The sequence below is a fragment of the Mobula birostris genome, chromosome 5 (assembly GCF_030028105.1).
Source record: "Mobula birostris isolate sMobBir1 chromosome 5, sMobBir1.hap1, whole genome shotgun sequence".
NCBI lineage: Eukaryota > Metazoa > Chordata > Chondrichthyes > Myliobatiformes > Myliobatidae > Mobula > Mobula birostris.
Genome location: NC_092374.1, coordinates 76,572,598 through 76,599,646, shown reverse-complemented (window position 1 = coordinate 76,599,646; position 27,049 = coordinate 76,572,598). Strand labels below are relative to the sequence as shown.

The 27,049-nt window shown below is 39.9% G+C and overlaps 1 protein-coding gene across 2 annotated transcripts in view; it reads left to right on the top strand.

Moving 5' to 3' along the window:
• Positions 1-27,049, top strand: part of cntln (centlein, centrosomal protein) — a 529,511-nt gene that overhangs the window by 180,916 nt on the left and 321,546 nt on the right. For both annotated transcript variants that reach the window (XM_072258219.1, XM_072258220.1), the window contains 2 exons: positions 20,886-21,011; positions 23,039-23,160. In XM_072258219.1, coding sequence (XP_072114320.1) covers positions 20,886-21,011; positions 23,039-23,160 — 248 coding nt within the window. The remainder of the gene's footprint in view (positions 1-20,885; positions 21,012-23,038; positions 23,161-27,049) is intronic.

The following is a 27,049-nucleotide window of genomic DNA, read 5'->3' as shown; positions in this document are numbered from 1 at the left end:
ATGACCAAGTGGCCTATGATTTTTTTCAATCCAAGGAAGTCCTTTGCTATTGAGAATCATCTACTTTTAATCTTTGAGGTAACGGAAGAGACCAGAGTGTAGAAACCACAGATTCCTTCACAGATGAAACGGGTGCTTGGCCAAGCAAGTGATGGTTGAGGAGTTTGTGAAGGGGCTGCTCCTTTTATCATTTACAAACCCCATTTCCAGAAAAGTTGGGATATTTTCCAAAATGCAATAAAAACAAAAATCTGTGATATGTTAATTCACGTGAATCTTTAATTAACTGACAAAAGTACAAAGAAAAGATTTTCAATAGTTTTACTGACCAACTTAATTGTATTGTGTAAGCATAGACAAATTTAGAATTTGATGGCTGCAACACACTCAACAAAAGTTGGGACAGAAGCATGTTTACCATTGTGTTACATCACCTTTCCTTTTAATAATACTTTTTAATCGTTTTGGAACTGAGGATACTAATTGTAGTAGATTTGCAATTGGAAATTTTGTTCATTCTTGCTTGATATAAGACTTCAGCTGCTCAACAGTCAATGGTCTCCGTTGTCTGATTCTCCTCTTCATGTTGCGCCATACATTTTCAATAGGAGATAGATCTGGACTGGCAGCAGGTCAGTCAAGCACACGCACTCTATCTACAAAGCCACGCTGTTGTAGCCCGTGCAGAATGTAGTCTGGCATTGTCCTGCTGAAATAAGCATGGACGTCCCGGGGAGAGACGTCGCCTTGATGGCAACATATATCTCTCTAAAATCCTAATATACGCCTCAGAGTGAATGGTTCCTTCACAGACATGCAACTCACCCATGCCGTGGGCACTGATGCACCCCCATACCATCACAGATGCTGGCTTTTGCACCTTTCGCTGATAACAGTCTGGATGGTCGTTTTCATCTTCGGCACGGAGAACTCGACACCCATTTTTTCTGAAAACTAGCTAAAATGCGGACTCATCTGACCACAGGTTCCACAGTCTTTTGGTCCATCTGAGATGAGCTCGGGCCCAGAGAACTCGTCGACGTTTCTGCATAGAATTGATGTATGGCTTCCTCCTTGTGTAATACAGTTTCAAGCTGCATTTCTGGATGCAGCGACGGACTGTGTTGAGTGACAATGGTTTTCTGAAGTACTCTCGAGCCCAGGTGGCTATAATTGTCACAGTAGCATGACGATTTCTTAGGCAGTGCCGCCTGAGGGCTCGAAGATCACGTGCGTTCAACAGTGGTTTCCGACCTTGCCCTTTACGCACTGAGATATCTCTGAATTTTCTGAATCTTTTCCCAATATTATGTACTGTAGATGTGGAAAGACCTAAATTCTCTGCAATCTTGCGTTGGGAAATGTTCCCTTTGAACTGACTAACAATTCTCTCATGAATTTTGGTACAAAGGGGTGAGCCACGACCCATCCTTGCTTGCAAAGACTGAGCCTTTGATGGACGCTACTTTCATACTCAGTCATGATACCTCACCTGCTACCAATTAGCCTGCTTAATGTGGAGTCTTCCAAACTGGTGTTACTTGAATATTCTGTGCACTTTTCAATCTTATTTTAACTCTGTCCCAACTTTTGTTGAGTGTGTTGCAGCCATCAAATTCTAAATTTGTGTATGTTTACAAAATACAATTAAGTTGGTCAGTAAAACTATTGAAAGTCTTTTCTTTGTACTTTTGTCAGTTAAATAAAGGTTCACGTGAATTAACATATCACAGATTTTTGTTTTTATTGCATTTTGGAAAAAACCCCAACTTTTCTGGAAATGGGGTTTGTACATGGGCTTCTGTTTGAGGTTCTGAAGGCTATGCCATTTGTTGCTTTTCTACTTTGAGTGATCATCGATTAGAGGTTCCCAGGAATCAGTGAGGGTGTTGCATTTCTTCAAAGAGATTTTTGGTGCATCCTTGACACTTCCTTTGTCTGTGTGGTTATCTTACCCCCAACAGAATTTCGAATGCAATACATGTTTCCATACTGCAACTTAAAGACACTGAAATGAATTTGTTTGACCTTAAGCTGAAATTAAAGAATATTTATTTTTCCAGTATCTTGAAATGCTTTTTGGTGATCCAGGTCTCAAAAGCACATTGAAAGGCGAAAATGGGAGGCCCATAAAATGAACAATGCAATAATTATGGAGATTTAAATCCCCGTGTTGATCACATTGGGAAGGGTATCTATGAGAATGGATGCAAGGAGTACATTCAAGAGTGTCTGAAAACTATGTTACAGAGGGAATCAGTGAACTTCTTATCTTGAATCAGGTAATGAGGCATTTAACAAATACAGACAGTAAAAGATCTCTTGGAAGTAGTGAAAAAGTCTGATATGTATTTTGAGAGGAAGAAACTAGGGTCAGAATCATTTGTGTTTTATTAGAAAGAAATGAAATGGAATGAGGATTACCTCTCAACCGTCAGGCTCTTAAACCAGAGGAGTAAACTTCACTCAACTTAACTCACCCCAACACTGGACTGTTCCCATAACCTACGGACTCACTTTCAAGGACTCTTCGTCGCATGCTCTGGATATTTGTTAGTTATTTATTTATTATCATTATTTTGTTTTCTTCTCTTTGTATTTGCAGTTTGTTGTCTTTTGAACATTGGTTGTTTCGTATGCAGTTGTTCATTGATTCTATTGTTTCTTTGTATTTTTTGTGAATATTTGCAAGAAAATGAATCTCGTGGGAGTATATGGTGACGTATACCGTATGTACTCCGATAATAAATTGACTTTGAACTTTGACCTAGTGGGGGAAAAATGTAGGTTATCTGGCAGTTGTGATTTATTGGACCATAAGCAATAGGAATTGGCCATTCAGCCCCTCAAGCCTGCTCTGACATTTGATAGGATACAGCTGATCTGATGTTCCTCAAACCTGTTATACTGCATTTTCTTCAAAACTATTTGCCCCTTTCTTGATTAGATCCATCTACAAATGGCAGGTATAATGGTAAGAAGAAATTTTTCCTCATTTCAGGTCTTCAGTAGTCACCACCATCTTCTGAGACCATGCCCTCTTCATCTGCACCCTCCTAAGAGGAAACATAATTTCAGCACTTACCTTGCCTGGCACTCTAAGAATCATGTATGTTTCAATGAGATAACCACTTAATCCTCTAAACTCTAATGTGTAGAATTAATTGCTTAATTTTTCCCCATTTGGACATTTTCTTTATGTCCAGGATCATTCACATAAACCTTCAATGAACAAAAATGGCTAACAACACTCTGAATGTGGTCTCATTAGTATCTTGTACGGGTGCAGTAAGTCTTCCTCACTTTAATACATAAATGCTTTAGAAGTAAGGGGCTATGTTCCATTAGCTAGCTTTCTGTGCTTCATGCACTTGGACCGAAATATTTCACTGAGCTGCGGGATTCTCCATTTTAAATAATACTGCTCTTGGTTCTTCCTTCCAAAATGAACAACCTCAGATTTCCACAAATAAACTCTTCCTGGGCTTTCAGCTGGGTACAGGTATCAATTTTAACTGACGCTTCAATGACAAACTCTGTAATCTTCATCAGGTATGATGCCTGGCATGTCTAGTCTGGTGGTATTTGTACCTCTGAATTGGTTAGTCCTCATCTAATCAGGTTTCCACTCTCTGACCTTGTTTACAATCAAATTCTAGTTCTTAGAGCGGGACCTTTGTCTTTGTTAAAAAGAAGTTTTCCTCTATTTTTATTTCAATGGTTTCCTTTACCAGGCGGTCCCAAAAGCCATTGTCGTAGTTTTGTGCTGTCAAAGTCAATCCTATGGCCATTGTGAATCCATTGTTCTGCTACCGCCGATTTCTCTGGGTAACCGAAACGGATACACCTCCTATGCTCCTTGATGTGAGTTTCCACTGTATGTCCTGTCTGGCCAACATATGCTGCTCCATATTCACAGGAAATCCTGTATATGCCAGCTGCGTTGAGCTCCAGGTCATCTTTGACCCGCATTGGGGAGCACAGGAGATGTATCCGTGTGGATTTCCTGGAGAAATCAGTGGTAGCAGAACACTGCATTCGCAATGGCCATGGGATTAACTTTGAAGACACAAAACTACCATGCTATGCCACTGGCCTTTGGGACTGCCTGCTGAAGGAAGCCATTGAAATAAAACTAGAGGAAAAGAATTTTAACAAAGCCGAAGGTCTCACTCTAAGTAAGAACTGGAATTTGATTGTAAACAAGGGAGAGCAGAAGCCTGATTGGATGAGGACAGGGTTGTTAATTCCACTGGAGTACATATTTCCAGGCATTCCTGATGAAGATGGCAGAGTTTGTCATTGAAATGTCAGTTTTCATCAATATTTGTACCTGGCTGGAAGTCCAAGAAGAGTTTATTTGTCATAAATGCTGGGAAAGCACTAGATCCTTCAGATTTCCACATTACATTCCATTTCCTAACTTTTTGTCTATTTGTTTAACTTCTCAGTACAGGTCGACCTTCACTAATCCGGCACCATTGGGATCTGAGGTGTGCCAGATTAGTGAAAATACTGAATTACAGAAGGATCACATTAAGCAATAGCTAACCTTCACTAATCTGGCACCATTGGGATCTGAGGAGTGCTGGATTCGTGAAAATGCAGAATTACAGACTGATCACATTAAGCATAATCAGTGCTGGATTATCGAAGGAACCAGTAGTTGGATTAGTGAAAGTCGACCTGTACTTCTTAGTGAGCTGTTTGTGTCTCCCTTGCACCTTACCTTGTCATCTATTTTTTGTGTCATCCACAAATATAGAAATTGTATACTTGCTTCTATCCTCCAAGTCACTAACATACAATCAGCGGCCACTTTATTAGGTACACCTGTACACATGCTCATTAATGCAAATATCTAATCAACCAATCATCTGGCAACAATCAATATATGCAGAAATGGTCAAGGCGTTCAGTTGTTTTTCAGACCTAACATCAGAATGGGGAAAAGTGAAGTGACTTTGACCAGGGACTAATAGTCGATGCCAGACGGGGTGGTTGGAGTGTCTCAGAAGCTGTTGATCTGGGACTTTTATGCACAACTGTTTTGAGATTCGACAGAGAATGCTGCGAGAAACAAGCATCCAGTAAGCAGCAGTTCTGTGGGTGAAAGTGCCTTGTTAATGTGAGAAGTCAGAGGAGAATGGCCAGTCTGGTTCAACCTGACTCAAATAACCACACGTTACAAGACTGGTGTGCAAAAGGGCATCTCTGCATGCGCAAGATGTCAAAGCTTAAAGTGGATGAATGACAGTGGCAGAAGACCATGGACAGGAAGTACTTAATAAAGTGGCTGCTGAATGTATATTGTAAACAGATTTATTTCCAGGAATGATTCCCAGCGAACTATCTTAGTTACTTCAAGAAACTCATTGTCCTGTTTCAGATTCCTTGCTAGTTTTCTCTTAATTTACTTTATCTTTCTCTTTCTCATTAAATTTATTCTTCCTTTGCTCGATTCTGAATTTAACCCAGTTATCACATGTTATCTGCTAACTTTTGTTTGTTGTACTTTTTAGTCTTTCAACTTAATACCCTATAGCTTCCTTGCTTAGCTATGGTTAATTCACCCCTCCCTTGGAAACTAGCCTTCTTACAAAGATATCTTTTTGTTGAGTATCATGAATTACCTCAAAAGTATGCACTGATTGCCTACTGTCATAGATTGTTACAGCAAAGAAGCAGACATTTCAGCCTTAATGCCTATGCCACCCAGGTCTGTTTATACAAATCCCATTTTCCCGGGACAAGGTGCATAGCCTACTACATCATGGCTTTTCATGTGCTTATCTGCATACTACTTAAATGTTGTGAGTCCAGCTGTCTCCACCACCCACTTAGGCAGTGAATTTCAGATTTCAGTTACCCTCTGAATGAAAAATACCTTCCACTATATTCCTAAACCTTCTACCCCTACTGGTCCTGACCACTTCAATTGTTTTGCAAGCACGAGGAAATCTGCAGATGCTGGAATTTCAAGCAACACACTTAAAAGTTGCTGGTGAACGCAGCAGGCCAGGCAGCATTTCTAGGAAGAGGTACAGTCGACGTTTTGGGCCGAGACCCTTTGTCAGGGCTAATTGAAAGAAGAGATGGTAAGAGATTTGAAAGTGGGAGGGGGAGGGGGAGATCCAAAATGATAGGAGAAGACAGGAGGAGGAGGGATGAAGCCAAGAGCTGGACAGGTGATTGGCAAAAGGGATATGAAAGGATCATGGGATGGGAGGCCTAGGGAGAAAGAAAGAGGGAGGGGGGACTCCCAGAGGATGCACAAAGAGTAGAGTGAGAGGGACAGAGGGAGAAAAAGAGAAACAACAAACAAAAAAAATATAATAATGATAAATAAATAACAGATGGGGTACGAAGGGGAGGTGGGGCATTAGCGCAAGTTAGAGAAGTCAATGTTCATGCCCATCAGGTTGGAGGCTACCCAGACAGAATGTATGGTGTTGTTCCTCCAACCTGAGTGTGGCTTCATCTTGACAGTAGAGGAGGCTGTAGATAGACATATCAGAATGAGACTGGGACGTGGAATTAAAATGTGTAACCACTGGGAGATCCTGCTTTCCCTGGCGGACAGAGCCTGATGGCATGAACATTGACTTCTCAAACTTCCGCTAATGCCCCACCTCCCCCTCGTACCCCATCATGTTCAGCGGAACCTACACATGCCCTTACACTTCCTCCCTCACCACCATTCACGGCCCCAGACAGTCCTTCCAGGTGAGGTGACACTTCACCTGTGAGTCGGCTGGGGTGATATACTTCGTCTGGTGCTCCTGATGCGGCCTTCTATATATTGGTGAGACCTGACGCAGGCTGGGAGAACGTTTCGCTGAACACCTACGCTCTGTCAGCCAGAGAAAGCAGGATCTCCCAGTGTCCACACATTTTAATTCCACGTCCCATTCCCATTCTGATATGTCTATCCACGGCCTCCTCTACTGTCAAGTTGAAGCCACACTCAGGTTGGAGGAACAACACCTTATATTCCGTCTGGGTAGCCTCCAATCTGATGGTATGAACATTGACTTCTCTAACTTATGTTAATGCCCCACCTCCCCTTCGTACCCCATCCATTATTTATTATATATATATATATATATATATATTTTTTTTTTTTGTTCTTTCTCTTTTTCTCCCTCTATCCCTCTCACTATACTCCTTGCCCATCCTCTGGGATTCCCCCCTCCCTCTTTCTTTCTCCCTAAGCCTCCTGTCCCATGATCCTTTCATATCCCTTTTGCCAATCAACTTTCCAACTCTTGGCTTCATCCCTCCCCCTCCTGTCTTCTCCTATCACTTTGGATCTCCCCATCCCCCTCCCACTTTCAAATCTCTTACTATCTCTTCTTTCGGTTAGTCCTGACAAAGGGTCTTGGCCCGAAATGTCGACTGTACCTCTTCCTAGAGTTGCTGCCTGGCCTGCTGCGTTCACCAGCAACTGTTAAGTGTGTTACTTCAATTGTTCGCTGTTTTTTGTGGTCAGGTGCAGAATAGTTGCTATACTGATTTGTTGATTCACTTCAACAGCTGAGATGTAGAGTGCAATGCCTCTGTTACATTTGACACTTGTAATAATGCACATGTAATGCTAATCTAAGTGCATTTCAATATACATAGTGTTCACTAAAATTTGTCATTTCAGTTCTTATTTTTCTCTGTAAATTTTCCAGATCCATTTTGGATCAAGAATACATTAATATGGGTATAGCAAAAGTGTTATTGCCTTTGTTATATTTTTACTGTTGAGCTCAGTTTGCCAGGTTTTCTTAAGCTATGAAGCTAAGTTATGTCAAAAGGTTTCCCTTTATTGCACTATGATCTATTTTCTATGCTTGCTGGTATCCCAGATATTTATATGTTTTCTATTTATCCATTGGTTGTACTGTGTACAGTATTTTTGTTTAGTATTCTACTAGCTGGATGCAACTTAGAAAACACTTTGAGATTTTCCCTTTCTAGTCCCATTTTTCTTAATTTTTTTTAAGCCTTCTATGACTGATGTAGTTTTTAAACAATGGGATGGATTGGGCATTACATGTTTCCAGGATCTGTTTGCTGAAGGAAGTCTTTCTTCGTTCGAACAACTGTCAACTAAATATACTTTACCAAAAACCCATTTTTTTTGGTACTTAAAAATTAGAGACTTTCTGTGATCTCAATTATATACATTTTCTAATCGTCCTGATAAGAACTTATTAGATGAAATTCTTATGAAATCTTTTTATAATATTTCAATATCCAATATTTATGATATGTTGATGGGAATGAGAAATGATTCTTTAGACAAAATCAAAAATCTTTGGGAACAAGATTTATAGACTTCAATTTCTGAAGAAACTTGGAATTAAATTTTTAAATTGGCTAATACTTCATCGTTATGTGCGTGTCATTCCCTCCTACAATTTAAAGTGGTCCATAGGGCTTATATGACCAAGGATAAGTTATCTAGTTTTTATATGGCTATATCTCTCTACTGTGATAGGTGTAACAATGGAGGAACTTCATTTATTCATATGTTTTGGACATGCACAAGTCTTGAAAAATATTGGATGGAAGTATTCCAAACTTTTTCTGTACTCTTTAAAGTAAATTTTAAGCCTAATCCTTTGACTGCCCTATTTGGTATTGTTGGAGGGAAAGGTATCATTTTGAAGACATCTGATTTGCATATTCTGGCTTTTATCTCTCTTATGGCTAGAAAGGCGCTTTTGTTTAAATGGAAGGATGCTGTTCCGCCTAATCATGCTCAGTGGTTACAGGATATTATGGCATGCTTAAATTTAGAGAAGATTTGTTGTTCAATATCTGAATCTAACCAAGATTTTCAAAATTTGTGGGAGCCGTTTTTAAATTATTTTCATCATCTTTGATTTCCCGTTACAAGTACAGAAGCTGGTTAATAGCATATTTTATTATGTGATAAGGTTTTTTTTCTTTACCAAACAGCTTCAACTTTGGTAATGGGAATAGATTTTTTTTATATAAAATTGTTCTTATTCTAACATATGAATTAATCTAATCTATATGAATATAGGGTAAGGAGTTCATTAATGTGATTCAGTATAATGTATCTGGTATTATTATATTTTTTCTTTTGTTTTATAATATGTATTTTCTTGGACTCTGTATTCTTTTATGTCGAAATTAATAAAATTATTGAAAAAGTAAGTATTCTACTAGCTGTATTGCACCTTTCTTTATGTTTAATGTTCTGCATTTACCTAGTCCAAAGTTCATGTTTACAGCTTTTGAAAATGGCTCTACTATTTGAATAAATTGCTTTAGCTTTACTCATAATTTCAAATCATCTATGTGTAGAAGTGTGTGTCAAGATATAATTCATTTGGTTGTCTCTGATCTAATACCATAATTTCGTTCGACTCAGTAAATTAGAGAGCAGGTTAAAGCTAGCCAAAGCCATGGAAGGGCTTCGAAAGTCGCCCTGGAAACACCTTGATTTATTTTAATAATGGTAGTTGTTCTTTTTTGTTTGTTAATTGATAGGATAATTATAGTACACCAATGCTTTATCAGATTATTATTTCTTTCTTTTTGTATTTGCACAGTTTAGTGTCTGTTGCACACTGGTTGAATGCCCTGTTGGTGGGGTCTTTCATTGATTCTATTATGGTTAATGGATTTATTGAGTATGCCAGCAAGAAAATGATCTCAGGGTTTTATATGGTGACATATATGTACTTTGATCATAAACTATGAATTTTTGAACTTTGAGGCTGGTGTTAAGGGCTGTGTCAATTTTGTGTAAGAATACCGCCATTGATCTACCACGTGGGAAGAGCTGTCTCTTCAGTTCATTGCCTGGCGAATGAGCTAAAATCCAGAGATCTAAAAGTTGATAAACTGCTGGTCTGTTACCAGTTCAGTAACATTATCAGATCAGTGTCGCAATTCCTGGAAATATTTTAATATTTTCATATATAGTTACGGGAAGCGATCCTGATGTGTGCAAAGGTGAGATCTGATTTTCTATTCTCTTCTTTGCTTGTTTTTTGAATGACTTCTAAACCTCCCCACAGAATTCCCATTTTGGAATTTGATAATTGTTGCTTACTTGTTCAATTTATTTTGGAATACCAAAGACTATTGCAGTCCTCAGAGGGACTGATGTTTGAATATATGCACATAGCACTCTTGTGTATTAACAGTGGATTACAACTAAGCTGCCAAGTGTATGCTTTTCTGTTGTGTTAACCTGCAAATGCTGCACAGCTCTGTAATAATGGACTTTGAAGATAACTGATAGCAAGATGGTTTTAGTTGTCAGATACTCAAAAACAGTTCTGTCAGGTTGTAGCAAAAGTACTTTTTCTGGCATTGCGACGAAGAAACCTTAAGTTTTTAATGCTTCAATTATAAAATAAAACTTTGTTTTCCACTACTTTGCATGTGGCTAATAATTATCACCTTCTGAGTCAGTACCCTGTGATTGAATAGATCTTGCTTTCACTATAGATGTATGAGGTTTTAAGTCTCTGAGATAAGTGAGGAGTCTACTTCCTACTGAAGTCAAGGACTGCAGAATTCAAATCAGATGACTCTGACCTTTAAGGGAAATTGAGACACAACCTCCATAAAGTTATCAGAAATATCAAAAGACAATACCAGTCCACAATTGAGTCCCAAACCAGCCTTCAATGATGGCATGACTTACCTTGCTATAACAGGCTACAAAATGAAGTCAACCTTGACCTGCTGCAATTTGCCTACCACTAACATGGGTTAATGGCAGGCACCATCTCCCTGGTCCTACATACATTTCTGGAGCATTTGAATAATAAAGACAGCTACTATCTCTTGATTACTGCCCACCTTCAATACTATAATTCCTATCAAACATATCACCAAACTCAACATGGGAGTTAACACCTCCATTCACAATTGGTTCCAGACTGCAATCGGTCAGAACAGACAGCAACACCTGTGCTATGATTATTCGAAACATTGGTGCTCCAGAAGGTAGCGGCTCAGCCCCCTCATCCTGCACACCAATGACTATGTGGTCATATTCTGCTCCACCTCCATATATAAATTTGTAAATGATACCACTGCAGTGTGCCGAATCTCTAATAGCGATAAATTAGAATAGAGGAAGGATTGACGCAGTGCGGTGGCATGGTGTCATGACAACAATGTTTCTCTCAGTGTCAGCAAAACCAAAAGAGCTGATCGTTGACCAAAGGTGGGGGTAGTGCAAATGCTACTGTCTACATAAATGGTGCTGAGGTTGATGGGTTGAGACCTTCCAAGTTCCTAGGAATGAGCATCACCAATACAGGTTTCCCCCGCCATCCGAAGGTAGAGCGTTCCTACGAAACGGTTCGTAAGCCGAAATGTCGTAAAGCAAAGAAGCAACTACCATTTATTTATATGGGAAAATTTTGTGAGTGTTCGCAAACCCAAAAATAATCTACCAAATCATGCCAAATAACACATAAAACCTAAAGTAACAGTAACATATAGTAAAAACAGGAATGATATGATAAATACACAGCCTGTATAAAGTAGAAATACTTCTCTACAACAATTGCCTGCACAGATCTCCGTAGCAAAAATCTCACGCAAGCGCTGTTGGCATAAACACGCTCTCCAGTAACCTTTAAGCTATGAAGCTACCAAACCTACCAAATAACACATAAAAATACACAGCCTATATAAAGTAGAAATAATGTATGTACAGTGTAGTATCACTTACCAGAATTGGGAAAGCAGTGCCAAACACACTGATGATGGTGTGTTAGACGGAGTTGTCGCGGACTGGGTGGTGCAGTGGCCCCCATCCTCCGGGCCGCCGACCTGATACATTGCCGTGAAGAACACAGTGGTAACCAGGAAGTACACAACACATCTTTAAGAAAAAAACCGAAATAAACATGCTAATTAATTAGGTGCTGCCCAGCACGTAAATGTCGGCACAGATCAGAGGCGATTGCCGACTGCATCGCCTCTGATCTGGGCCGACAATTACGTGCTAGGCGGCACCTAATTAATTAGCATGTTTATTTCGGCTTTTTTCTTAAAGATGTGTTGTGTGCCTCCCGGCTACTGCTGTGTTCTTTGCGAATCGGTACAGTATCTGTCCGGGGCCCGGGTGTTGGGGTGGTGGGACGCGGGGGTGTCATCTCATTGTTGATCAGGGCAGGCAGCTCATCTTCTCCTATGACTGCCCGCCTCCATGTCGAAGGTCGAGGTTCGTCGTCTGCTGTGGCTGATGTGGAAGGCTTGCTTGACTGCTGATCCTCGCGCATTTTTCTATCATACAGTTGTTTGTAAGCACTCAAACCATCCTGCAAATATCTCCTAAATCTACATACCCTTTCAAAATTAAAGTCGTACTTTATCATTGCAGCGAAAATCTCACGCAGTTGCTTCACTTTCTGCATTCGTTTTCGATTGTTATTCTTTCCTCTTCCAATTGCATCAGCTCTTCTTCTATCAGTTCTTGGTCATGGGATGCCAAAATCTCTTCAACATCATCTTCGTCAACTTCCACAAGCCAAACTCACTTTGTCCTTGCTTCGTTCACCACGATCGAAATGCTTAATTATGTCTAGTTTTATGCTAAGGGTAACACCCTTACTCTTTCAGGCTTTTCTGACACTTTAGAACTCATCTTGCTAACAGCTGCTCAGCGCAAAGTGTTAAAGCAATGCCATTCCAAATCCGGGGGAGAGCGGCTGCTCGGGGCGCGCGCTGCCTTTTATTGCGCGCTGATTTCTTATCACGCGCTGCCTTTCTTCGTAACAGTGAAAACACCTTCTGAAAGCGAAAACAGGGTACTAATGTAGGTCTTTCGTAACAGTGAGGTTTCCTAAAGTGAACGTTTGAAAAGCAGGGGACACCTGTAGCCTGTTCTGATCCAGCTAAGTTAATATCACAGCCAAGGAGGCTCACCATTGCCTCTACTTCCTCAAGAAGCTAAAGAAATTTGGCATGTTCCCTTTGATCCTCATTAATTTTTATCAATGCACCACTGAAGTAATCCTTTTTGGATGCATAATACCTGGTATGGCAACTACTCTGCACATGACCACAAGAAACTGCAGAGTTGTGGACGCAGCTCAGCACATCACAGAGACTGGCCGTCCCTCCATGAACTCTGATTCTACTTGCTGCCTCAGGAAACTATCCAGCATGAACAAAGACCCCACCCCCTCTAGACAGTCTCTCTTCTCCCTCTTACTTTGAAGAGAAGATTTAAAAAAAAGCCTTGAAAGTATGCTCCAACAGACAAAAGGAGAGCTTTTACCTAATTGTTATGAAACTATTGAATGTTTCCTAGTACGATTAGATGGAGCCTTGATCTGACAATCTACCTCATTCTGTTATTGTTCGCTGTACCTTGGTACATGTGACAATAATTATTCAAATCCTATTAGGTAGTTTGAGAAATGGTATCCTCCTTTTGCAATTTATGTCTGTTTTGTGTCTGGTTCAGGTGAGGAATTTGAGATTCTACATACCATTCTGATTGTTTCGTCTCTATTTTGAGTAGCCACAGGTCAATGATTTCATGAGCCAGTGGGGATGTCGCACCTTTTTAAGCAAGCTTTGAAAAAATCTTTGAACTGTTTCTTTGGGTATCTATGTTCATAAGGGAGTATAATTACGAAACATTGTTCTAGCAGTCTGATGCCAGACTTGTGGATGATGTGACTTGTCTGATTGGGCTAACTGAGTGCATTTAGAGCACTAATGGTGGGGGTAATGGTCTGGAAAAGGATAGTGAACTTGTTTTAGTTATCCTGCTGGTGAATTTTGGGATTTTTTTTTTGGAGAAAGCTAATGGTATGTCTCTCGTGCTTTAAGTTGCCTTCTGTAAGACACTCATGCCTCTGAAAAGTTTTAGAGGCACTGGTCATGGCAAGACATTGGACCATAAGCTTTAGAGGTACAGAGAGAAGCACCACGGAGGCCTTTCAGTCCATTAAATCTATATTTACCAAGCATACATTTTTACCTTAATTCTGCCCAAATCCATTGTATTTTCTTCACATTCCCATCAACTCTCCCTCAGGTTTTAGCATTCACCTACATACAAGGAGCAGTTTACAATCGCCATTAGAATCTAGAATTTATTTAAATCTTACATCCATGCTACAAAATGAGGAAGTAAATATCTTTGCATTATAACTGTGTTGCAATGTACAGGCATGTGAATTTACAAGTCTAATGGCTTGTAGAAAGAAGTTGTTCTGGCTTTAATGCTGTGGTAATATTTGCCGGACAGAAGTAGCTATAAAGTTCATGGTTGGGGTGACTGGTGTCCCTGATGATCTTCCAGGCCTTCTTTCTGCTCCTGCTATAAATGTCCTCAATGGAGTTCACAGCCACAGATGCACTGGGCTGTCTGTACCACTCTGCAGTGCCCAGCGATCAAGGTTGGTGCAGTTTCCGTAACAGGCAGTGATACAGCCAGTCAGTATGGTGCTCCTGTAGAAGGTCTTGAGGATTTGGGGGCCTATGCCGAACTTCTTCATTCACCTGAGGTGAAATAGATGCTGTAGTTCTTTTTTTTTGCCACAAAGCCGGTGTGTACGGTCCAGGTGTTGATGTACCATACTCAACTGTAGTTCCATTGTTGCTAATCGGACCCAGCCTGTCTCCGTTCCTCCTGTAATCCACAATTAACTCTCTTGTTTTTTGGACATTGAGGGAGAGGTTTGTTATTTTCGCACCACTGTGTCAGGATGTCGACATCTCCTTTGTAGGCTATCTCATTACCACTAGAAATAAGGCCGATCAAAGTCGTGTCACCTACGAATTTGATCAACAGATTGGAGCTGTGTGTGGCAGTACAGTCGTAGGTGTAAAGGGAGTAGAGAATGGGACTCAGGACACAACCCTGTGTTGAGGGTCATAGTCATACTTTATTGATCCCGGGGGAAATTGGATTTTCATTACAGTTGGTCCATAAATAATAAATGGTAATTAAACCATAAATAATTAAATAGTAATATGTAAATTATGCCCGGAAATAAGTCCAGGACCAGCCTATTGGCTCAGGGTGTCTGACCCTCCAAGGGAGGATTTGTAAAGTTTGATGGCCGCAGGCAGGAATGACTTCCTATGACGCTCTGTGTTGCATCTTGGTGGAATGAGTCTCTGGCTGAATGTACTCCTGTGCCCACCCAGTATATTATATAGTGGATGGGAGACATTGACCAAGATGGCATGCAGCTTAGACAGCATCCTCTTTTCAGACACCACAGTGGGAGAGTCCAGTTCCATCCCCACAACATCACTGGCCTTACGAATGAGTTTGTTGATTCTGTTGGTGTCTGCTACCCTCAGCCTGCTGCCCCAGCACACAACAGCAAACATGATCGCACTGGCCACCACAGCCTCGTAGAACATCCTCAGCATCGTCCGGCAGATGTTAAAGGACCTCAGTCTCCTCAGGAAATAGAGACGGCTCTGACCCTTCTTGTAGACAGCCTCAGTGTTCTTTGACCAGTCCAGTTTATTGTCAATTCGTATCCCCAGGTATTTGTCATCCTCCACCATGTGCACCCTGACCCCCTGGATGGAAGCGGGTCACCGGTACCTTAGCTCTCCTCAGGTCTACCACCAGCTCCTTAGTCTTTTTCACATTAAGCTGCAGATAATTCTGCTCACACCATGTGACAAAGTTTCCTACCGTAGCCCTGTACTCAGCCTCATCTCTCTTGCTGATGCATCCAACTATGGCAGAGTCATCAGAAAACTTCTGAAGATGACAAGAGGCATGGGGCAGAGGTGAGGGAGCCCATCCCTACCACCTGTTGCCGATCTGATGGGAAATGTAGGATCTAGCTGCACAATCTACCAACTTCAATGTATTTGGAATATGGCAGGATATCAAAGCAGCTGGAGGGAATCCACGGTGTCACAGTGCAAACAGGCAACCTCTACACAGATAGTGCCAGAATTCAGAATTGAACCTGGGTTGCTGGGCTAGTGAGGCAACTGCTTGACTTTGTGCTGGATTTTAGGTATTCTCAGGTAATGAAAGACCGCATTGAAAATGTACTGAATGTCCATATTTGCTGAGAGATGGTTCCCAAGGTTCAGCTTTGCACTTCGTGGCCAGGAGAGGAAAGGAACTTGACCCGATCATGTGTGATTAATGGGCACTGGTAGAATTGTGTATCAGTTTCTGGAATAATAATGAGTAGTCCTGGACTGATGGTGGGGATTAAAGGTCTGGAGGGCAGGTGAGACAGTTCGATGCATCTTATGTACAAGTTGGTATTCTCAGTGATGATGAGTGACTCTGAAGAAGCTGAAATCCTGGTTACAATTGCTAGACTGGATGATTGGAGCTGCACTAAATATTGCATTAGACTGACTCATGCTGGAATTCCAGCCTTTAAAATAGGAATTGGATAGTGAGACTGTTCAGTAAATTTCATGCACTATACATTTGTCTAAAAACTTGTTCAGTGTTTGCCTGAAGCAGTTTTCATAAAGTCATCAATGGCTAATCAGTGATTTATGTTAGCTTGCAATAACTTAAAGTATTAATTTATTCATTCAGGTAAAACTTCTAATGTGAAAGATTAAGTATTTCCTTCATCAATAAACATTTAGTGCTTTTACTCTACCAGAAGAAGAAATATCTTGTTTGTTTAACAGGTCTCCTTTGTTTAGTGAACGTTCCCTGAATGAATATTTGTGATAATGAAGAGTTTTATTTAATTCAGTTCGTGAATTAATGGTTTTATTTGCTAAAGGGTGAGGGAGATCATTGCTCAATCACAGGTACATGAAACCAATAACATTTACCAGTTTTTTGAAGGGAAATAAAGAAGTTATTTAAGTTGGTGGGGGGGGGGGGTTCCTCTTGAGCATTTGTGCTCTTTCAAACAGTAATAGTCTGAAAATTGGTTTTGTAGATAGCAACAAAGGTTGGGAAGGCTACAATTGGATCTAGACCAGATGGACATTAATTTTTGAAGCTAATTCCTCCACTCTATTGGATTGCTTTAATCAATTTAGATGTTGAAGACTTGCAACAATACTTAAAATTTTGTTAATTTAAGAAAGTATTTAGAGTAAAGATGAGAATTTGATTTTGTAGCAATTGTCTGCATGATCTCGTGGTGGAAGCAAATTTAAGAGTGATTTTCGAAATATTATTCGAAGATGAAGTAAATGAGGAAAGAAGGGAGTGAGATTTATTCCAAAATGGAATTTAATCTTGACAAGTGTGAGTTAAAATTTGTTTGAGATGTCATATTGGGGTAGGACATGTACAGTAAATACCACACTATAGGACGAATGTGATTCCACTGGAAAGAGTACAAAGGGTCTCACCAAAATGTTTCCTAGATTAGAGTACTTCAGTTTGATGGAAACATTGAACAGTCTGGGTCTGGAAGAAGCATTGATGGATAAAAGCAGCATGCATGAAATGCTGGAGGAACTCAGCAGGTCTAACAGTACCTATGGAAATGACTAAGCAGTCGATATTTCAGGCTGAAGCACTTTTTCAGGACTTGAAGGAAGGGAGGAAGAAGCCAGAATGTGGGGGGAGGGAAAGAGGATAGCTAGAATGTAGTAGGGGAAACCAGGTGAGTGGAAAAGGTGTAAAGGGCTGGAGAAGAAGTAATCTGATGGGAGAGGAGAGTGGACCATGGAAGAAAGGGAAGGAATGGTACCAGGGGATGTGATATTCTGGTGAGGAAAAGAGGTAAGACTCCAGAGTGGGGAATTGAAGAAAAGGGAAGGAAGAGGGAAAAAAATTACCGGAAGAAGAAATTGATGTTCATGCCATCAGTTTGGAGGCTACCTAGAAGGAATGTGAGGTGTTGCTCTTCCACAATGAGAGTGGCCTCATCATGGCAAAAGGGAGGCCACAGAACAACATGTCAGAACGGGAATGTGGATAGGAATTAAAATTTTGGCCACCAGGAAATTCTGCTTTTGGTGGTTGGAGCAGAGATGTTTGACATTGTGGTCCCCCAACTTGAACACTGAATACAATAGATGACCTCAGCAAATGCACAGGTGAAGTGTTGCCTCACTTGGAAAGACTGTGGAGGGCCCTGAATGGAGGTAATGGAGGAGGTGAATGGGCAGGTGTAGCATTTCTGTTTTGCAGGGATATATGTTAGGTGGGGGATTAGTGGGGAGGCATGAATTGTTAAGGGATTCACAGAGGGAGCTCTCTGCAAAAAGCGGAGAGTGGGGGGAGAGAAGGTAATGATGTGTTTGGTGGTAGGATCCCATTGAAGTTGTGGAGGATGATGTGTTGGATGAAGAGGCTCATGGGGTGGTAGGGGAGGATGAGGAATTCTATCCCTGTTAAGCTGCCGGAAGATGGGGTTTGCATGGAGGTCAGGGAAATGGAGGAGATGTGGGTGAGGACAGTATTAGTGGTGGAGGAAGGGAAACCCTGTTCTTTGAAGGAGGAGGACATCTCTGATGTCCTGGAAGGAAAGCCTCATCCTAGGAACAGATGCGGCAGAGACGGAGGAACTGAGAAAAGGGAATAGCAATTTTACAGGAGACAGGGTGGGAAGAGTCATAGTCAAAATAGCCGTGGGTATCAGTAGGTTTATAAAAGATATTGGTAGACAGTTCGTCTCCATAGATGGAGACAGATCATGAAAGGGGAGAGGGGTGTCAGAAATGTACCAAGTGAATTTAAGGGCGGGTTGAACTTGGATGCAAAGTTGATGAATTTGATTAACTAAACATGGGTGCAAAAGGTTGTAAAAATCTTTTTCCCATGGTTGGGGCAACAAATGTGAAAGAGTAAGCTTAAGTTGAGAGGAAGGAATTTTAAAGGAGGTTTGAGAGGTAAATTTTTACGTCGATGGCAGTCGCTATTTGGAATATGCTGCTAGGGGGGCGGTAGAATCTGATATAATTACTATCTTTAGGAGACACTTAAATAGACCATGACAAGTCACAGAAGGATATTGGCCTTCTGCAGGCAAACAGGATGATTGCAGATGGGCAAAAAGGTTGGCAGTGATAAGGTGGACTGAAAACCCCTTGTCTGTGTTAAAGGATTCTGACTGACTCCAATGTGTTTTGGATAAATTGTTTGTATGTTTCAGATTGTCAAAACAAGCGACTTTTCTTTTGCTTTACTGCATTCTTAATAGCTGGAGAATGACTAGCGTTTTGAGGAAAAGTTAAGGGTTTACTGTATCTCCCACTATATGAATTTTACGATAGCCAAGGATTCTTTAGAACCTACCAGCTTCATTTATGTGGGATAAACCTATATATGGATGTACGATTTCTGATAGTCAGCATTGCTCGTGGATTTTTCTTTGCACACGTAGAATCGAAGGGAAAATATCATGTGCATATAAAATTAGCACACAAACTTTATGTAGTTGATTAATAGCTATATGTAGACAACCAAAAGCAAACTTGTATTGCCTTCATTTGTGTTGTACATTAATTGCCAGTTATTTTTGCCCCTCCTTTAACATTATCATATCTTTTTGTAATTACAAAGTCCTCCTCAGTCTTGACTTTCCATTTTACCAATTCAGTACCATTTTCAAATTTAGAAATTCTGTTGTTTTATTTCAAAACCCGCTGCTTTATTTAGACCTTTTTGTTTGGAGCTCCTTCCTTCAGTTGAAAGCATTTCAAAATGCAGTGCAGTTGAGGGTTGTGGGGGTAGAAAATTCATTTTCCCACTTGTTTGCTATAATCCTATCATATCCAAATCTGCTCCCTCATAGAGCAATTAGACCAGCCTGTATCTCCTATTTGTAATGAGGCTCTGGATTTCTATGTCTTCAACCCATGAGCCTTCCCTGATGGGAGATCATTATTCTGGAAGAAACAATGTAAATGTAAATGAATACACTCATTAGTGATTTGCAGTAAGTCTTTAGTGGTAACATTGTTATAATTCAGTTTGTTATTCCTTTGGTATTCTATATCAAGTTTTTATAATTCATTATTAGTATTCTCCATTTCTTGTACTGGAACTAAAATGTTTTATGTCTCATTAAGTATGTCTGTTTAAAAGGAATGCAGGAATAAAGACCAGGGGAGGTGGGGGCAGGGTGTGTACATAAATCTTTGAGGGTGATAGGACAAGTTAAAAAGACTTGCTTTTAAAAATAAACATCTGGGAGTCTTAGCTTTACCAATAGAGAAATAGAATATAAAAGCAGGAAGTTTTGCTAAAGCTCCATAAAACACTTATTTAGCCTCAGCTAGAATAATGTATTCTGTTCCAGGCTCTACAGTTTCAAGAGAGTGAGTGCAGAGGTGATTTACTGGGAATGTGAGATGCTAGTTCTGTGGAGAGACTGGAGTTGCTGTGATTGTTTTCCTTAGAGCCAAAAGGTTGAGGGAAAATGTGATTGTAAAAAAAAAATTAATATTTGCTCATTTGCAGCTACATTTGGTTTGTGTGTAAAGGGTTTCCTGTCTACACCTAAAACATTTCACTTCATGATAAACTCACTGGCAAAGCACCACCAACAGTTTAAAGTATTCTTTTGCTCCTTAATTTTTGAAGCTAATTCCTCCACTCTATTGGATTGCTTTAATCAATTTAAATGTTGAAGACTTGCAACAATACTTAAAATTTTGTTAATTTAAGGAAGTACTTGAGTAAAGATGAGAATTTGATTTTGTAGCAATTGTGTGCATGATCTCAAATGGTGGTGGAAGCAAATTTAAGAGTGATTTTCAAAATATGATTCAAAGATGAAGTAAGTGAGGAATGAAGGGAGTGAGATTTATGGAATTGAAATGAATTGGATGAAATCAATTCATTCAGTCTGTCATCTGTTACATTAAATACCTACTCTTACTGAACAACTCCTCTGCTCAATGCTTCATCTGATTGCGTTGATTTGGCTTTTGTCATGGCAGTTTCTTTTTTTCTGTAGAATCAGTCTGTGAAGCGCTCCAGATCTCTTTCTCCAAAGAACTCTAGGCACGAACCTGAGGAAATGATGAAAACAAATAAAATACAGCAGAAGATAGAAAACCTTGAAAAGCTATTGAAACTTAAGGTAATATCTGATGGTAGATTTGAATGCTGTCCTCTTATTTATTTAGTAAAGTTCCAATTATTACTCTTAAGTAATAGTTGATGCAAATTCTATGGAATTCCCAGGCCTTTGTACAGTGTTTTTTTTTTTGAAACTTGATTCTTTTAAAAGAAAACTTGACCAATCCATCCCCTTCCCATTTCTGACGAAGAACCTTCAACCTGTAATATTAACTCTATATCTCTTTCCATAAATACAACCTTGCTTCCTGAATGTTTCCATCATTACCTGTTTTTATTCCAAAATGTTTTTCTTTTGCCTCATCTAACTTCCTTCACTGATCTTCCTCCACTTTACCTGACACATCAGTTGTGATTAACTAGCATGTATTTCCCTCTTATTGATGGCACAGAAAACATTTGTGTCACCTGACCATCCTTGGTCTCTACACTTTTCCCTTAAATAAATACTGACCTACTACAGAGAAGAGACATGTTCTGTTTTGATTCAGAGTTATGTGTTTTGTTACACATTTTTTGGTCTACCAAGTAATTAGAAAGTTATGCACCTTGAATGTAGTTGTTGTAAAAGTTTCAAAATCAAAGAACAGAATATCTGGAAACTTGCACATGTAATGCCCCAGTAAAGGTTTCACTGCTAATATAATGGTCTGTGGAAGTTTCCTTTGAATAGTATTTAACTATATTCCTTATCTGATCAATGGAAGAAGAAACACCACTAGTATTTCAACAAGTACCATTGCTGCTGCTTAATTTAAAAATAATCATGCAATGCCATTCAAATTTATTGTATATTAGTGTGCTTTCACAATTCCATCTGTTGCAACCATTTACTGGCATCCTGTCTTTTTAAATATATCTTGGAACTCATAACTTCAGGGTTCACATCACTTTCATCTTTATTATGTATATGAATGGATTTGGAACAGGAGGAGGCCACTTGGCCCTTCAAGTTCCTCAAGCCCCTTAAGCTAGCTCTGCCAATTAAAAAGATAAAAGCTGTTCTGGTATTATCTGATCTCTGTATTCTTGCTTACTTGTAGTATCTTTTCATCCTCTTGCCATTCAAATATCTATTACCTTTAACTTAAAAATATTCAATATACAAAGGCTCTCAACCCTCTCAGAAAAAGTATTCCAGCTCATCTTTGTCTTTATTTTTAAGCTGTGGCTCCTTTTTCTAAAGTCATCTATAAGAGGAAGTATCCAATCTACATCTGCCCTGTCTAATCCATGAGAATATTTATGTTTCATTTACTTTTCTCACTGTTCTAAACTACAGTAGATGCATTTCCTTATTTACAAACATATTTGTTCCAGGTAGCAGTCTACTGAAACTTCTCTGAACTGCTTCCAACATATTAATATCCTTTAAATAAGGAGACCAAACTGCACACAATACTCATGATGATTCTCACTGATGCCCTATGTAAATGAGCATAAGCCTCCCTACTGGTCTGCTTCACAGCCCCTCAATCTATATTACCTAGCAGGCCTATTGCAATATTACAGTTTGGTTAGGAACACTGAGAGCATGTGGAAGCCTTGATAAACATATGAATTGCGTTCAATCTCGTAACAACAGCAAATTGTCGATCTTCCTTGTAGAATATTCAGATTATATTGTTTCAAATTTGACAGTGATAGACTTTTTTTCTTGGCAAATTTAGTTAAAACTAGGTCATCAGAGGACAATGGCAAGGCTTGATGATATTGGTGATTTCAGTCCAGGCTTAGAAAGTTGATAGATCATTTCTATTATTTTAACTTTTTCAGTCTCTGCAAACTTAACGTAACTACTGTCCCTCACTCAGATTGCATACTGAAGATTTTTATTTTCAAATTGTACAGACCTCCTTTATTTGCTTGAATGACAAAGCCAATCAACTTTTAGATCTTTGCATAGACGTGAAAAAGTTAGGATTAAAGGTTTTTATTTATGTAATGAAGATCAAAAGACTCCTTCAAATTTATACTGTATTGAGCCAGTAAGAACTCTAACCTTGTTGCTTTTAATCTCCTATTCAGGACCAAGAGAATGAGGAATTGAGTAGGGCCCATGACAAGCGTCTGGAGCGTCTGCAAGTGTTGCAAAACAACTACAGGTTACTTAAAGGACAAGTAAAGGAACTGGAAGGGGAACAAATTGAGTAAGAGCATATAAACTAACCCCAGTCCTGATAGAGGATCTCAGCCTGAAACGTTGATTGTTTATTCATTAGCAAAGATGCTGTCTGATCTGCTGAGTTCCGTCAGCTTCCATGTGTGTTGCATCTAAAACTTTATTGTTAATTGAAACTGGCAGTATAGTTTGTATCTAATTGTGGATTGATTATTGCAACAAAAGTAGATCTGACTTTAAGAGAGAGACGTTAGATCCATTTTAGAATAATGTAAAAAGAAAAAAGATATTTCTAATATTTGCACTTTGAATTTAATGAAGAAAATGCTAGGGATGAACAGGAAAGAATAAGATCAAGTTTTGGAGATAGCTCTTATAAGTGAATGTTTACTTCAGATTTTATTTGACCCTTTTGTTCATTTAGTATCTTGCTGTTACTTTGCTATATTATAGATGGGGGTAATAATGATTGCTTCCAGTGTTAGAATTAAAGGTCTTGCTATTCTTCAAGCTAAACTGTTTCAGTACAACTATTACAGTAGTATTTTCACTGTGAAATGAAAAGTTGCCTTGATATCCTATTTACACGGGGGGAGGGAGAGTCAGGATGTGTACAGTCTGGTTACCACCCAATCTGCCTACTCTCAGTAAACTGCAGATCAAATGACCAAGGAGCATTTACTCGTGAATACTTGTTTACTGATATTCCGATTGTTAGGTCTATGTGACTCTAGACCTCATCATAGCCTAGGGCAAAATAAGGACCAGAGAGCTGAATTCCAGGGATGAAGTGAGATTCACTGCCTTTAACAAGACAGCATATGATCAATTATGCCACATGCTTTCTTCACCATCTTATCTACCTGTGTTTTCACTTGCAAGGAACTATGTACTTGTACTCTAGGGCTCTCTGCACTTCAACACTCTTGAACAAGATGCTGTGGTTAAACTGACTTGGGGGAAACTCTGTGTAATACTTTTAGTGGTTGGGGTCATACTCTGTACAAGAGAAGATGGTTGTCTTTAATTTGGATGTAAGAAACTTCTCAGTGCAGTGATGTAGGCTCAGCATTTTCTAGCAGTTTAATCAATGGTAGAATTACACAAGATTAAAAAAGGCCTTTTGCCCCAACTCACCCATGCTGACAAAGGAACCCAAGAAGGTTCCATTTGCCTGTTCCTCTAAGCCTCTGAAATACATGTCTCTATCCCTGTCCTAATGTATTTCAAATTTTGTAATTTTACCCATTTCTGCCAATTCCTTTGGAAGCTCATTCCGTACGTGACCACACTCTGGAAAAAGCCCTGTAACAACAACATTTTGAATCCTATCTGCATCCTCTCTAACTTAATTGCATCGTAAGTATGTTGACCATAACTGCATAATATTCTAGGTGCAGTTTCATCAGCATCTTATGAAACTGTAATATGTTATCCTAACACAAACAAGAGAAAATCTGCAGATGCTTGAAATCCAAGCAGCACACACAAAATGCTGGAGAAACTCAGCAGGCCAGGCAGCATCTATGGAAAAGAGTGTATTTGACATTTCGGGCTGAAACCCTTCATCAGGACTCTAACATTAAATGTCTGCTCTCTGCCATGCACTAATTTTGGTGACATCTGCAAACTTAATATTGAAAGAGGACTCAGCACTAATCTTGTGGTCCACAACTGGTTCCAAGGCTCCAGTCTAGAAACCAGTCCTGCTCTACCACCCTCTGATTTCTTCCACCAAGCCAATTTTATGTTCATTTAGCTTGTTCACTCTGTCTTCCATGTAATCTATCCTTCCAGACTGGTCTACCACGCATGACTTTGCAAACAGTCTTATTGGATTTCCAGTAAGATGGCAGAATGCTCAGATGCAGAGACTTCTCTGGGTCCAAACAAAGGTGTAATTGTTCGTCCCTTGTGTGTTTTTCCATAGTTGCAAGACACTGCTGGTTATCAAGAACATCAAGTACTGCAGGTTTACCACACTAGTGAGTTGCATGATAACAATGGAGCTGGACTTATTGCACACTATGTTGAAGCCTGTTGCAGCCACTCAGGGAAGATGGTGTCAGAGGTGGTGCAAGATTCAACAAATAGTGGAAATGGTTGGCTTGGACATTTTTCTTGTGATCACAAGAACCTGCTGGAAATTGGCAATGTGGAATACTGTTGAGTCCAATTCATTAGTTCATGGGTGAGACTGACTTCGGGTAGCTGCGTGGCCCATGCCATCATGCCTCGCATTCAGCGGTCGTGGCCATCAGGGAACGAGACACTGGAACTAGCTGTGTACTGTGTACTGCTGGATTCTGTACTGGTTGGGGGGCTGGCCCCTCCTGTCAGTGCTGTCCTGCAAGAAAATGAATCTTAGGGTTGTATTTTGTGACAGATATGTACTTTGATAATAAATTTACTTCGAACTTTGATCCATGCACCCTCTATCTACAGGCCATGACACTCAGGGACTTGGGCTGTATTATTTTTTTGCAACTGTATATCTTTCTGCTATCATAATTAAAATGAAGTTCAAAGTTCAATGATCATTCAACCATACATGAATATAGCCAATTGAAACAGTGTTCCTTTGAGGCCAAAGTGCAACACACATTACCTACAGCACATAACATATAGCACAAATTGTACATATGGTTATGATGCAGAAAAACATACAGTTACAAAAAAAAATAGCCCAAGTGTGTGAGTGGCATGACTGTAGTCCTGGTCTAGCTTGTTCTTCCAATGAGCGATGACGGGGGTGGGGGCAGCACTGGCGCGCCAGGCTTCAACCCAGTATGGATTCCTGTGCACCCCATAGAGGACTCTGTTCTCCCACTTTGCTTCGGTGTCTCTTCTCTTGGGTGGCTGCAACTGGCAAGCGCATGGCTTCAGCCTTGAGTTTGCCTGAATCAAGGCAATGCAGCTGCCCTCCCTCCACCTCCCCAACAGTTTCCCCAATGTACCTTTGAACCAGATTTGCGGTATTCTACGTTACCAATGTCAAACAGGGTCTCACGCCCACATTAAATCAGAGGACTGAAGGCGTTATATTTGAATGCACGCAGTATGTGGAATAAAGTAGTTCATATTTTTGTGCAGTTAGAGATTGGCAGGGACGACATTGTGGGCATTATTGAGTTGTAGCAGAAAGAAGATTATTGGTTGGAGGTTAGCATCAAAAAATACACATTGTATCGAAAAGATGAGGCAGAGTGGGCAGCGTGTCTCTTTTGGTTTAAATAAAATGAAATCAAATCCTTAGTAAGAGGTGACATAGGATCGAAAGATGTAGAATCCTTGTGAGTAGAGTTAAGAAATTACAAGGGTAAAAAGACCCTGATGGGAGTTGTGTACAGACGTTCGAACAGTAACCAGGATGTGGGCTACAGATTACAATTAGGTAGAAAAGGCATGTCAAAGGGCCAATGTTACAACAGTCATGGGAGATTTCAATTTGCAGGTAGATTGGGAAAATTAAGTTGGCACTGGATCCGAAGAGAGAATTTGTATAACATCGACAAGATGGCTTTTTGGAGCAGTTTGTGTTGAGCCCGCTATAGGATCAGCTATTCTGGATTGGGTGTTATGTGATGAACTGGATTTTATTAGGGAGCAAAAGGTAAATGATCCCTTAAGAGTCAGTAATCATTTGAGAGGAAGAAGCTGAAGTCATATGTTTCTGAACTACAGTGAAATAAATGGAATTACAGGGGCATGGGAGAGGAGCTGGCCAAAGTTGATAATAAGGGGACTAACAAGGATGACAGTAGAGGAGCAATGGCTGGAGTTTCTGAGAGAAAGTCGGAAGGTGCAGTTTCAATACATCCCAAATAAGTAATAGTCTTCCAAAGGTAGGATGACACAACCGTGGCTGAGAAAGGAAGTCAAAGCCCATAAAAACAAAATTTTAAAAAAGAAAAGAA